Source organism: Artemia sp. Qi Xiang Cuo, chromosome 5, assembly GCF_049724085.1.
Source record: "Artemia sp. Qi Xiang Cuo chromosome 5, ASM4972408v1, whole genome shotgun sequence".
NCBI classification, from domain to species: domain Eukaryota; kingdom Metazoa; phylum Arthropoda; class Branchiopoda; order Anostraca; family Artemiidae; genus Artemia; species Artemia sp. Qi Xiang Cuo.
Window position 1 is genome coordinate 13,043,121 of NC_142798.1, and position 14,970 is coordinate 13,058,090.

At 34.7% G+C, this 14,970-nt stretch overlaps 1 protein-coding gene across 1 annotated transcript; it reads right to left on the bottom strand.

Annotated features, from left to right (window-relative positions):
* Positions 1-209: 209 nt before the first annotated feature.
* Positions 210-1,595, bottom strand: LOC148951823 (uncharacterized). The gene has a single exon (XM_089089078.1). The coding sequence runs from the start codon at positions 1,593-1,595 to the stop codon at positions 210-212; it is 1,386 nt and encodes a 461-aa protein (XP_088945204.1).
* Between the last annotated feature and the right edge of the window lie 13,375 nt (positions 1,596-14,970).

Sequence of the window (14,970 nt, forward strand, 5' to 3'; positions counted from 1 at the left end):
AAGATAGGTTACATGGTTTTATGAGAGGTCTCGATTTACTATAAATTTTCAAGTCTTTACTGTTTGCGCGCGTCCATGCTGCTTAAGAAATACATCCTTGCAGCTGCATGGGTTTACACAAACAATAAGTAGAAATTTGGGACTGGACATTGCACGAATGAGGACCTCTACTCTCATTCGATCGATCATGTCCTCCCTCACTTTTTTCCTTAAGGATTATCAGGGGGTTCCGGGTTTAAATTTTGTATTTCACTCGGCTCGATGTGATCTGACTTTGCTCTTTTTCTACGTGTTATCATAATTCTTCCGTAATTTAGGGTCAATAGCATTCTTATAATCAGAGTGATCATGAACACGAATCCTACCGTCAGGAGGATGTTCCACCAAAAATGTGTTGAAAACAGTCCGTGTCTACTTTCTACATACGTTAATCTTTGGTCTTCATTAGTAAATAGGGGAATTTGAGAGTCTAAGGCTTCTCTTATTTTTGTTAGTGGTAAGGTTTCTTTGACTTTTTCCATTTTTGACCATATTGTGACTTTTACTGTTTCATTTTCAATATTAGGAATTGTATACGATAGATTAACTGGTTTGAAATTGACCACCTTGGGGCTTATTATATTCGTGCTTGTGGCTATCAGTGGTGTTTGTACCGTGGCTTCTTTGGTTACTAATCGACACCCTTGTTTTATGGTTATTTTTCCCACGTCTTGTAATAGTAGTTCAGTTCTGTAGCTTGGATCGATTCTTTCAGTGTTATTATAACAGGAGATAGTCCCGACTGTTTCTTTTGGGACAGAAAATAGCCACAGATCATCTCTGAGATGAATAAATATTTCTCGTTTTGTACTACCTACTAGCGCTTCGCATGAATTGGGAATTTCTTCTTGTTGGGTCTCTTTTAAAAATATATCTAACATACAAGATCCAGATTTAACGTTATAAATTGGCAGGGTTAACTGACATACTAGATTTTTGAATGCTAAGCATTCCTTAAGGTCCTGTGGATTTGCTAAGGCATATTTTCTTCTATCTTGATCGACAAGTAAGTATTCCGCTTCGGGGGTGATAGTCATGAACGAATTAGTTCTACCTATATTGGCTGGGAACGTAGAGATTGTATACAAGTCATATATGGATTGTTGATTTATTAATGGAATTGTTACTACTGCAAATAGTTGTTCGTTTATTTCCGTGATGTGAACCTTTACCTTGGTGTAGTAGTGGAATAGGTTTGCTACTTCTGGTTCTGTTGGTAGATGTAGACCGAACGTTAGATGTGTTTTTATTTCATCTAAGATACTTTTTAGGTTCGAAGGGTCCACGAGGTCATATGACAAGGTTCCTCCAGTAAGGGCAAATAATGCAAATTCAAACTTGCTAACATCAGTTGCCAAGTTAAGTAATGACACTGTCACTATGTCTAGTGATATCATGGTGAGGCTCGAATCGGAAATCACACGATCTACTTCATTCTTTAAATAATTCATTATGTTAACTGTCTTTGATATTTTCTTCGAGATTGCCTCTATTTTGTCTCTCTGATAATTGGCTATACTGGCTTGTATTTTTTGGACATGTAAGGTCACGTTCATGGCATTTATTTAGTTTTCCTACGTTTTCGCTTAGGATATTTAGGTCTTTTTTAGTCGATAGCCCAAATAAGCGTGAGGCTAATTCTCCTACGATTGGTATTAGACTAGCTGATCTGCGGTATTTGCTTTTTCGAAGAAATACTTCGAAGATCTTTGTGGTACTTTGCTTTAACTTTTATATTTCGGTATTGAACAATTCAAATAGTGCCTGTAGTCTCTGTCTATACAATATTAAGAAGGATTGGTGAATCGATACTCTTAGGGCGTTTTTCTCATTTAGCTCTGGTAACGAGTCGACTTAGTTTTTGGCTGGTTCGTCGGCCATGGCCAATCTAGCACATGTACATTTGCCGCCAAGTGTCCAGCATTTCTGGGGTAAATATTTTTCTTTCTTTGTACTTTCAGAAAATTTCCTTTTGTTATCAGAATGGTATCCTTGAACTAATATAGTTTGAGTCTCGGTATGCAATACTGGGAGTCGTGCTCTTAAAATTATATACATTTTGCCGAAGGAGTGGGTCTTTGTAAATGTTGGTCCTGTGGACCATGACCATTTTGTAAACGTCGTTGGTTTCAAATGTGTTATGGTAATTAATTTTTCTTGGGAGAATTCATTGAGTTTGATTATCTCTGGACTTGTATTGGTGGTGATATCCGTTAGCGAGGGCTGTATTTCCTCTGTTCTTGTCTCGAGTTTGGGGTTGGTTTTCGTGGTATTTTTGTTTTCTTGTGGCTCGTCGATAATTTTCTTTATTTCTTTTGGAGATACTTTCTTAGTAACGTTGCTCATCGTATGGTCTTGCCATAGTTGCTTGAGGTATGTCCATATGCTTGGTAATTCATTTAGCATGGCGTAATTTCCATCATAGAGTTTATTTTTCTTGGAAGTTGTCAAGAAGGAACCTGTGGTATATTTTGTCGTAGTATGTTCTCTTCTGGAACCGTCCACATTACTTAATGCTCTTCTCCTTTTGTTTCCCTTGTTGTTAGTTCCTAGAACCTTATCAATTTCTGCCATTTTCTTGTCAAATTCGTCTATTATGAACTTCGACTTTAGTTTAGGAATAATAGGGGGTAATTCTCCTGTATTTTCCCCTTGGTGCATGTCATTCGTTGTCTGCAAGCTCTTGTCCGATTTTAAGAATTGGAATATAGAGTCCTTTAGTTCATTAGTATTCTTCTCTAGTCTCATTACTTGTTGAAACAGGGTTTCAAACGGTTTGGGATCCAGTTTCATAAATATTTTCCAGGCATTGTGACTTGCAAGTAACGAATTCTCATGCTTGAACATTATCCCATGCTTTACAATATCTTGGGCTATAGTTTGGGCAACGAAGATTATCATGAAATTTGTTAGCCTCATCCTTTTTTGCTGTTTCTGGAATTAATATGTCGTTAAAAATAATACAGGAAGATTTCTTATGATAGATAATCGAATGAGAATTTTGATTCCTATTATATGGGATTTTCTTTTCTTTTTTTTATCGGGGAAAGAAACAAGGTGGGGTTAAGATTGGTGGTCATAGAATTTGTTGATTTCTAATGGTAAACATACGGTTGATTCTTAGGCTGGGGGGATAGTCATTTTAATTGATTTCACACAAGAATTTTTCTTTTAACATAAAGGTTGGGTGGGTTGACTTTAATTTACGTCATACCAAATATTTCAATAGAGACGGTTTTTTTTTTTTTTGTTGGTTTTGTTTTTGATTCATAGGTTTTTATTCTTTTAAATATAATTTCTTTTCTTTTCGCTATATATATTACGCTTTTTCAATTATATAGATATTGTTGGTAGTATTTTATTTCTTGGAGGGGGTCGTGTTGACCTTGATACTTTACACAGTTTGGATTTCCTTCACTTTTGTAAACTAATTTTTGTTTTCTACATTTGTCAAGAAGCAATAAATCTGTCTGACATGGACCTTTAACGTACCAGTACCGAACTTTATGTTGTTTTTGCAATTTTCTTATCTCATGTTTAATATAATGGAGGTACTTGCCCTTTCTGCCGTTATATTTTACTCCCAATTTCCCTCTCGCGGGTCGATATTTGGGTGTGTTTGATAAATTTAAACCAAATCTATAGGATTCCACGTCATATTTCCTTAAATCATACTTGACGTTCCATTTTTTCGCGAAGACTTCTTCCCCTGATTTATTCACAATGATCATTGCCGCTGAGTATATGACGTTTTCTTTTGCGTGCTTTATAGTTATGAACTCTGTATCGATAATTGCTTTGGCCAGTGTTCTGAAATGAGAGGTAGTTTCTAATGATCTTTGTCTAGTTAATTTTTTTCAAGATCAGTAATAATCATGGTACACTCTAGGTCGAGGTCAAACTACCTTTTCACCGGTATTTCCTTATACATCGGGTACTTATTCGTTCAACATAATTCGAGTCTTCTAAAGCTCCATATTAACCAATAATGAATATATACTTTGAATGGAAAACAAGGTAACTTCAGGTCGAAGTTGAACTACTTTTTCACCGGTGCCACCTTGCACCTGGCTATTTGTGTAATCGAATGTAATTCAATTCCCTAAAGTTCCGTACTCTAGTTTAACGAGTTTGCACTCGATTTATAACGAGTTCCATATAGGCTTAAAGTGTTGAGATTTTCGAGAAACTACCTTTTTTTGTCAATATATTAACAATGTATTTAGATCTCGTGACATTCACTCTAACTCATAGTTCTATTAATATTAATACAATACTGGTTTATTCATATATGCACTTTTTAAATTGTGATAATAATCGATTTACATAGATATAATACTTCAAATAACATTGGAGGGTTCTTTTATTATTGGTTTCAACGAAGTTGTTTATATATACAGTTTCTTCCACTACTATTGGGTTTTAATTTCAATATAGGTGCATCATCCGGCAGTGCCGCCTTTGAACTTGGAGATGTAAGCATATCGACAAGTCGATAATTTTCCAATGACGATACATTTGACCTGAGAAATTTGAGTTCTAATACTATATTATTTTTACCGCTTTCAGGTATATTTAAGTACATTAAATACACTAAAAATTGGTTTGGGAGGTGCAGGCCCTCCAGTGTGGCCATTATGTCATTCCTTCACATATTTTGTCGAATGACCTTCCGGCAAAACTGAGATAAAGACAATGGGTCATTTATTATTTTTAATACGGAGAAACTTAAGTTTACGTGTGATTGGCAACAGCATAGTTGCTCGCGCACGATTACGTCTAAACCGGGGAATATTTTTCTTCCAAAATTTTCGTCTTCTGGGAAGAAATTCAGGGTTTTTGTCTTTATGTCTTTATAGTCTCTTGGGGTTACTTGAAAAATAGCGGATCCCGTTGAAGGGTTTATTGGATCAAGATACGTGTTATTTACACAGTTGACGTATAAGGCCTTAAGGAAGCTTTCACCTTTTAACATGTTTTCTCGGTCTATTAGTATGGAGAGAAATTTAATGGGCCAAATTGTTGTTATGTTGTTATCGTCTTGATCGTACCAAATATTGTCGGCGATACAATTAGGCAACGAGCTAGATTTTGTTGTTGGGACATTTTGTATTAAAATTAGGAAAGCCAGGTTGGCACTTAGTCTAGTTTTTTCGAGTTTTCTTGTCATTGCACGTGCATTAAAGTTATAATGCACTAGGGTTGCCGTTAATCTTAGGATCATTCTTTGTTCCAAGATGGTCGTTTGAGATTTCAGAAGATAATATAGTTTTGGACAGTCGAGATTTTCTATTGTTCTGATAAGTTCCCATTCTTTTAATGAATTATCAACAAGTCCCCATTCTTTTAATGAATCATTAATGTTATCCGCGCTATGGCTTTTCTTGAGTTTCCATGAGGTTACATTTTCTAGTCTACGATTATTTAATTGTTGATGGCTTGGGTATCTTATCATGGTTCTTTTTTTTATTTTTAATCTATTTGATTTTAGGTTAATATTATCAACGTACCGTATGGTCGCTTGTCTCGGCGTTTCCCTAGACCATTGATCAATGGTCCTACACTTACCGTATCTGCAAATGTGTTATTATATGAAATTTATCAGTGATTATAAAATAAATGATTACTTAATAGTAATATATTTTCAAAATAATTATAGCAGTTTAAGGTATAGTAATGATTATGGAATAGTTAGGCACTTTCAAGATGGTGATGTTTGTAATTACATATAGCTGTTTACTTGGAATTTTTAATGTATGGTATTTAATTTTTACTGGTATTCTTGGGTCCCTTTTCTTGTTGGAGTTGTTCTTCGTGAGAAATACCCTGGCACGGTGCCTGAACACAAAAATATTCAGAACGTGTCCCGGCACCCTGTCAACGCATTCCCCACGTATCGGACTTCCTTTCCATCTTCATTGCATATTCCCATATGGTCACGTGTGTTATCACATTTGTTATCACCCTGCCAACGTATTCCCCACGTATCGGAATTCTTGTCCATCTTTATTCCATGGACTCGTACGGTCACTTTTGTTAAAGTGATTCTTTTAATGGTAGGGGTGAGGTAGGGTAATTCTTACGGGTCGCTTTTCATAGAGGGATGAGTTGATTTTCCCAGAGCTCCCCGGACAAACAGTCATGACCAAAGGGATATAATGCACCACATGTTACGCCAGTTGACCAGCGGGTCCCCATGTTGTAGGGTTGTTTCTCCCAACTGCAGTTCATAATTCTTTATTATTCATCGTTCACATTTATAGCTGGGTAGTAGTTTCTCATAGGTAGCTTGATATCAATCTTGTGGAAGAGGGATAGTATACACCACTTCCACCGGACTGTCCAAGGATTCCCACGACTGAGGGTCCATCCATTTGTCAGTTATTTCTTTGTTAAGTAATCACAACTCGGATCTGTATAGTTGTTTTTCATAGTTATATAATTGTATTACGAGGCATAGAAACCTGTTCTAGTTGTTTTTCGTAAGGAAACGGCGTAACAAAAATAGATCCCAAGAGTAAAAAAAAACTTTCGATCCACTTCTGCAACACGACTCCCTCATGACTGAGGGTCCATCGATTTGTTAATGATTTCCTTGTTGTGTAATTTCTACTCGTATCCTTATGGCTGTTATTCATAGAGAGTCAGGGCCAAATGGGAACGGAAACAGGATGACATAACACCGCCTCTATTCCCCCATGGCCAACGCCTCTCATGATTGAGGGTCCACTTGTCGAGGAAGTTTGACGGATAGGCAGTTGTAGTGCTTGTCGAGTGATTTCTTGTTGTGCAATCAAGTTTCGTATCTATGTATAACCTTTTCTCAACAGAAGGTGAGAGTCAAGTGATTGCATGGTGGGACAATATACACCATGCCCATCCTTGGCTCTAACCTCCTATGCTCGGGGGTTCATCCGTTTTTCCTATTATATATCGTATCGATATTTGAATTATTCCTCCTATACCACTTTCAAAAATATTTCATGGGGTTGTTCGCTGACTATTATTTTATTTTGTTTTTATGAATTAGAATTGCCATTTATAGAGCTTTTATTAATTGTTGAGAGTAAAAAACAAATTTGTTGTTACCACCCGAAGTGTGGGGGTATCACTACTGATTTTTAGCTAAAGTCTCTTTTAAATGGTTTTGAGTGGGCTTTCGAGCTTAATTCGTTAAGTAAAGGGCTTTATTATATTATTCGCTAGCATATTTCAATTAATGCGACAACTGTCGATTAGTTTGAGGGAACTCTAAAATTTTCTTTTAGAATTTAATGTGGCATTCGATTTCTATACTTGTTAAATCCTTATATACAACAATTTTTTTTTTAAGTAATCTGTAGTTAACAAGGCAATTTTTTCTTTTTAAACAATCTTTTTAAAGCGTCCATAGTTATTGTGTATCCAGTCAACGTGAACAAATTTGATTAAGGCCTAAGTTTGAAAATATAGACTTAATTCTTAAGGCTTTGAAAAATTAAGCTATTGAACTGTAATGCATTTTCATTTATCGTCATATTTTATTTAGCTTTGATTGCTGCGACTAAAATACCTATTGATTCATTTTCTTCAGCTTTGTACACGATTAAAGGGAGTTAATCTATTTTATATTGAAGGCGATTCTTCCTTAATTCCTTATTCTGATAGCTATTGTTTAAGTTGAGCCGAATAAAGATTTGTGTATTGATATTTACTTAAATAATATCCTTAGAATACGTAGGAATAAACTCTTTATTTCAGCGTGTTTTGGAATTATGCTAAATTGGTGGAATATAAAGGTCTGCTAGTCCAGATTAAGCCTTCCCGTTCAAATGAGTTAAAAGGAAAATACATCCACTTCTAAGGTGTTAACTCATTCTCCTCCCGTGGCGGAATTATCTCCAAGTGGCAGAGGTATTTATTATCAAGTGCGGTATTACCTAAAAGTTTTGTAGTTTGTCATAAGGCATTTAAATTTAATTTCCTTGTATTTCCTAAATGAAAATTAATGTATATTTACGTTTTGTAATGGACTTATTGGCTGATAGAGACCAGTTTAGCCTAATTCGGATGTAACAGTTTACCACAAGATACAATCTTTTTGCTATAAGGTCTTTGGAAATGCGACTGTAAAATATTGGAATCAAAATCGAAACGAGTTGTTTAAAACTTGCTCGTTTTAAATTTTTGTGAAAGCAAAATCATTACGTACAAGGAATTGTCTTAAATAACGGTTTTGTAATATTGTAAAGTAAAGTATTTTTATTCATAACCCTACTGGGTTGTTGTAGGGCACATCGCGTCCCTTTACTGGGGGCGAATAGACAGAAGTCGGAGCATTGGCCCGATTCTCGCCTCAAATGTTCGAATAGTTGCGTTTAGTCGAGGTTTTTTTCTTTTTATGGTCAACATCTACTAAGTCCCACCATTTTGCTTCTGTGGCAGAAATTGTGCCACATGGCAGAGGTATGATATTACCTAAAATTTTACAGGGATATGTTTATGCGTTTGATGATTCTGAGAAGAATTTGTTTGATTTGTCTATTTTGACCTCGCGTTGCCATACGTTGATGCCACGACGGTGCCGCCCGAACGTGCCGCGCGACTAGGGGGGGGGGAGCTCACACATTTGATTAGAATATTACCTATATTATCTGTTACTCTTTTTCTTTGGGGTTCTATCGCGATATTCTTTACTAGGTTAGCCTTTTACTGGAGCTTGATTTGAAGAGAAAGTTTGAGAATTTAGCTTTGTTATATCTTCCAATTTAAGGTTTTTGAAACATGTTTCTGAACAAAGAGCGAAATTTTAACTTTGGGCCTTTGTTAGTACAATACAGGTGTGGGGTATATTCACTTATTCATAAATTTCTAGTGATTTATGGCTTCCACTTGCACTTGGTTACATTAGCAATTATCCTTGAGTCATTCATACTTCCTATAAATGTTCGTTTTTATTTTATTAATTTCAGTTAAGCACATATGTTCCCTAATGAATAAAGCTTGACTTTCGTGAATAACATGTCGTTTACTATGCTATATTTCTTATTGGGGGAGATAAGGACTAGCAGGGACCTAAGGCCGTGACTGGTTTATAAGGTTAGTAAAAACTATTGAACACTGTCTTGTTATAGGTACATCTATGACTCACCAAATTTTTTGGAAGAATTTTCTTCTTTTTACATTAATTGGTTAATTTTTTGCATTAATTGGTTTGTGAATAATTTTGGTTATTAGTCCGTACTTTGGCAGGACTATAGTCTTATTTTCTTCCACTTTTGCAAAAAATTGCTATTTTTTGCAATTTCTCAAGAGTTAGGCTAAGACTTGCCTTATTTTATAGGTAACTACAGCGCAGATTATTTTCAAAATTTCCCTTTTACGAAAGGGTTTTAATCATTGCATTAATTTTTTACGGATCCTTCTCTTTAAGGCCTATTATTTATAGTCTAATTTTTGAAGCAGAATAATATCTGCTATTTTCAAAGAGACATTAGCTTATCTATACACACTGCCACTTTCTGGATTGTAGGCAAATAGTCTTATTTGACGCAATTCTTGCATTTGACTTATAGGTTTGTAATTATCTCTGAACTACGTTGCGAAATTCTTTCGAAAATTAGGTAACCATCTGGCCTAGAAAGTTTTTTTTTGTTATTCGTATTTTCTTAGGGTGGCTTCTTGTTATTTTAGTTGCGCGGTTTTACTTCTCATCGGTGCCATTCATTTTAAGGTAACTTCAGCTAAAATTATTGATACAATTGCTAGGTTTTTTGACGATTATTTTGCCCTCTGCCTAGCGACTGTATGCGTTCCGTTATTTCTGCAAACGATTATAAAATTACTGGTTTAGTTAGCTAAGCGTTGGTTACAAATTTAGTTTATGGTACAACAATTTTGATAGCAAAATACTTCCTCTATAGAGGGCCATCAAAGGTTGAAAAAATTAATTAATATTTGTCCTTTTTTTTGCTTTAGTTCTGTCTTATTTGTGACTCACAGATATAATATTTTAGAATTTTGTTAACCAATTTTAAGTATTTTTTGACTTACGGAAGGTTCATAATTTTGTCTTTCAAGATTGTTTAATCTGCGCGAATGATACGTGATTAATTGCTATATTACGGGGACAGTTTATCGAAATAATTTTATTTATGGTTTTGTCACACTTGGCTTAAAGATATGTTAATTAGCATTCGACTATGCCACAAAAGAAATTCCACTAGACAAATAGGTCAATAGGCTAGGCCATCAAAGCTTTTCTTTTTAGGTTTTCCTATGTTCTACATATTTGTATCTGCGGATATACTTCCTATTAAGGATTATATCCCATTTCGATAGGTCAACATTTATGCGCCAAAACCGGCACTTTAAATTCTACAATTTTGGTTTATTTTTACGTTCAGGGTTACTAAAATTTTTGTTTTGCGTCAATTCTCTAGCAATTATTTTCCTTTGTTCATTTAGGTTTCGAGACAGAATTGCATATGATTTTATTTATTTTGGATTATACCACGCCAACCTATATTCAATATATGATCAAATATATGGACAAAGATATATCGAAGATATCGACTTTTGAGATCAAACTATATTTTCCAATCTCCTCCTTTTCACCGGGTCCAATTTTTTGCTGCAGGGGTTGGCGTTTTTTTTTATTTCTTGGTATTTGAGGAACATTTTGGTATGGTAAGTTAATTATAAGTTTTTAGGAGAAAGGACTATTAATTATAGGTATGTAATTGGCTCAGATTACACAACGGTACACGGGTCAACTATTTTTCTTGTTAATAAAAAGATGAAAAGGGAAAGTAGTTTAATTCGAGGACATTATGCTTAGGTGAACTGTTTAAACTGTCATAAATCTTTGTGGTTTCAAATGCGTTTAAAGTTATGGGTGTTAATTTATTATCGTATCAACGCTTTACATAGGGTCACTTGAATTGGATAAGTAATTTTTAATATTGATCGAAGTGATATTAGTTTAGTAAAAATTGCGAAAAGAGAAATTTTTTTCTTAGTGATATGCAGGGTTTCTTTAAACAATAGAATTTATTTAAAACCTCAGAAGAACCTTTTTATTTCGCTGATAGAGGATGGTTTTCTTTTGATAATTTAATCTTTACATCATTACATATCTTAGAGCGCGGATTAAATATCCACTATGTCACCAAAAAAAGGACACAATTTTACTTATAACTATTTTCAATTAGTTAATTTTTGCCAAAATCTTCAGTTCATATATTGACTTGAATGTTTTGGAACAGATTTTTTTTTCTTTTAGTGGGCTTACATGGACAATTTTTTGAAAGATTAGTCAGGCCTGCTTCTGTTATTTAGATTGACAGAAACCCTATTTATGATTCGGTTAATTATTATATCCCTACATGCAGGCAAATCATGCCTCACTAAGGAACACTGGTTACAATTAATGCGATAAAAACTTGTACATATTCTTTTTTGCCAAATAAGTATTTTAGGTTGTCGAGTATTTTATAAATTCTACAGCGAGTTAGGGTTGCTTCTTCCGGTCGTTCTCTCTTGTGATTAAATTTGGACTTCTTCATTATTTTTTGAAAGAATATTATTTTTGTTGATCTTGGGGTTAAAGTTTTTTTTTAGTTATGCTGTGAGAAGCGGTTATTAAGTATTTAAGTAGCTAATACTACGTTTTATATGTTTTGCTATCGTGCTAATAATAATTATAATGTAATATTTCTAGAATAGGGTTATACTTTGACCAATCGTCTACACGTGTAATCAAAATTTCTAATGCCGTATTATTAAAGATACCGAATATGTCTTATGACGGAGGTAAATCCTCGTCATGTTATGATGAACCTCCATCATACAACACAGTTAGTTCATGCTGGAATTCCGTGTTTGACTATGTCGTTGGCATGACGTTTTTTTGAATAATATTTCCCATAAAATTGATTTCAGAAGAGGTAAAATCTATCCAGAAGGAACTCTCAGTTTATCAAACATCCAAATACAAATAATCAAGCCTTTCAAGGTTCGATACGCCGAAAACTCAGCACACGGAAGTGATCCTCGTGCACTGAGGTCAATCGCCCAACAAGCGATCCCCAGTGACCCTCACGTTTACCCACTCCGGGGGCTGCTCGAAACAGGCGAAGCTAGGATGGCTGACCACTACATTTTCTCTTCTATGATTATTTATAATATAATTATATATTTTTTTTTATAGTTTGGGAAAAACTATATTCTGGTCTGCAGAAATATAGTTAGTCTAGTTTAACGAGTTTAAACTAGTTCGATTTATTAGTTTGTTCGTTATATCTTATCGCTAAACGCTATATGCCATAAGGTGCACCCACTTTGTTATACTAAACTTGTAGAAAAAAAAATTAGAAAATCCTACAGGCCACGCCAATTCTAATGGGGGGGTGGTTTCAATTAAAAAAGTTTTGTTCTTAAATTTTTGGTTGATTCCTTATATAGGAATTTTTCAATTAATTATTTCTATGGGTAATTTTCAGTTAAGCTCTTAGTCGGTGGTTCGCGGGCAGCATGCCAGAGTAGAGGGAGAACTTCGTGTGAGGGGAGCTTAAATTAGCGGTTCAAATGGGGAGCTTGTATTAATGGTCCTACTGAGTCGAAATCAGATTGCAAGGATTCAAATTCCTTAGGGAGCGATTGGAGCCACAAGGACAAACTATCTTGAGAAATACTAACATAAAGAGAAATAAATAAGAAAGTAATGTATTTATTTTTACTCACATGATTGGTACAAAGCTTATCGGCAATATCGAAAATATTCCACAGTCATATACACTAAGATAAGATTATTGTCTCTGGCAATATAATTCAAAAGTTAATTTACTGATAATGAATATTCTCAAAACTTCATTTTAAATAGACTGCAAATAGACTCACATAAGACTGTTCACATAAAACTCATCGTACACTCTCCTAGACTCGACTAGCCTCGACTGGCGCAAAAATTGCTAAGTCCCAACTATCTGCTCTCTCAAATTTTGCCGGAGGTTACATTCAGGCGTTGCTGAACTTTATGTTACATTGTCCCTATTGGTTCAGACAGTATGTCCTATATTATTATTGGACGGGGATACACCAATGGGATGCTTGAGCTTAATTACGATTTATAACTTTGAGGTATACCTTTAGAATCTTTCTCAACAAAACAAAGTTTACATTGTAATTTTTTGCTAGCGAGGTGTCACTTAGTTTCCAGAAGACTTATAATTTATTTCTGTGAAAGTTGTTAAAGGACAATACGATTTAAATACATTTGGATACATAGTTCTAAACTTAGTTTTCAGGACAATGCAATTAGATTACACAAAAATATTTTGTATCTCGAGTGACTATTTATTTTTATAATAAATTCTAACATCTTTTGATAGCTTGGAAATTTAAGCTATTAAGATTTAAATTACATTGTTAGTCGCCTGTCATATAAGATTTGGTCAGACTGATATTTATTACATACTTTGGCGACACGGAGGCGGATTTATTTATTACATTTTCTGTGGGAAAGATTCTTACAATGTATGTTTGAATAAAAATACATTTGTTCCACTATTTTTAAATTGAACGCTTGAGTCTTATTCGATCTGTAGGTTACTTGAGTTTTTAGGTTCATATTTTGGGTGATTTTATTTTACTTGGGTAACTTTAATTGGAAAATTTCGGGGTTTTGAAATTTGATTCCATTACATTCACCTACCCCTGAAGGGGTGGGGTATTGACCTAATTCAGCCCTAGGGGTCTTTGGTGGCGACTTTTGTTTGGCGCACTCTTGACAGCTTTGTATAAAAGCTTTTACTTTTGAGTACATTTTTGGAAAATAAAAATTTTCTTTCAGTCTTCCCATAGTTTTTGCTTCTCCCATGTGACAGTCAATTGTTGCATGTGCCATCTGTAAAATTTCTCCTTCCAGAGATTTTGGAACTACTGGAATAATTTTAAAGTCATGTTTTCTATATTATTGCGATGGTCTATGATATCTTACTAGAAGATTTTTACTTTCGTCAAGATCGAAATTATCTAAGCCCATTAAAAAATGTTTAAAGTGCTCTGGCAGTTCCGTTCCTTTTGATAAAAAGGATTTCATTGCTAAACAAAAATCATCTTTATCTTGATGCTCCTCAATATTTTCATTAGACAGTGTTTCTGGCCCTTCCAGTTCGTTCTGGATGGTTATTGCCAAATTTCCTTCCGTATCTGGATTTCGTGATAAATAGTCTGGTAAGATGTTTGTACGGCCTTTTATATATTTGGGTATATGAATAAGCTTGCAGACGTAGTATCCACCGTGTCAGTCGGGCTGAAGTATTTTGCATCGTATCTAGCCAAACTAATGATTTTTGGTCTACGCGTAAAATAAATATTTTTCCAAGTAAAATTGTCGAAAATATTCTGTAACAACTACAACTGCTGAACACTCCCTTTCAACTGTCGAGTATTTTTTTCTGCCTCCGACAGTGACCTGCTCGCGTATTGGACTATTGATTCTACTCCTTCACAATTTATGTTTAATAATATCGACCCGATACCGTACCCTGAAGCATCTGTTTGCAAACAGAAGTCTTGTGACAAATCTGGTAGTTTAAATGTTTGGCCCTGCAATAAGTACCCTTTTAATTCATTTAACGCCTTCTGTACGGTCATTGGACATTCAAATTGATTTGATTTCGTAAAAATGTTTGTCAAAGATTGCACAACTGATGCAAAATGCGCAATATATCGTCGGAAAATGCTTAACAGAACGCACGCTGATCTGCAGGTTTTTTGATCTTTTGGTGGGTGTAGATTTTCTATGACAGTAAACTTTTCTTGATTTGGTGAAAGAGTACCTTGGTTTATCAGGTGTCCAAGAAAAACCAATTTTGTTACTACTATTTTTGAATTTTCTGGTTTTAATTTTAAGCCTGCTATTTCAACCTTTTCCAGTATTTTTATAAT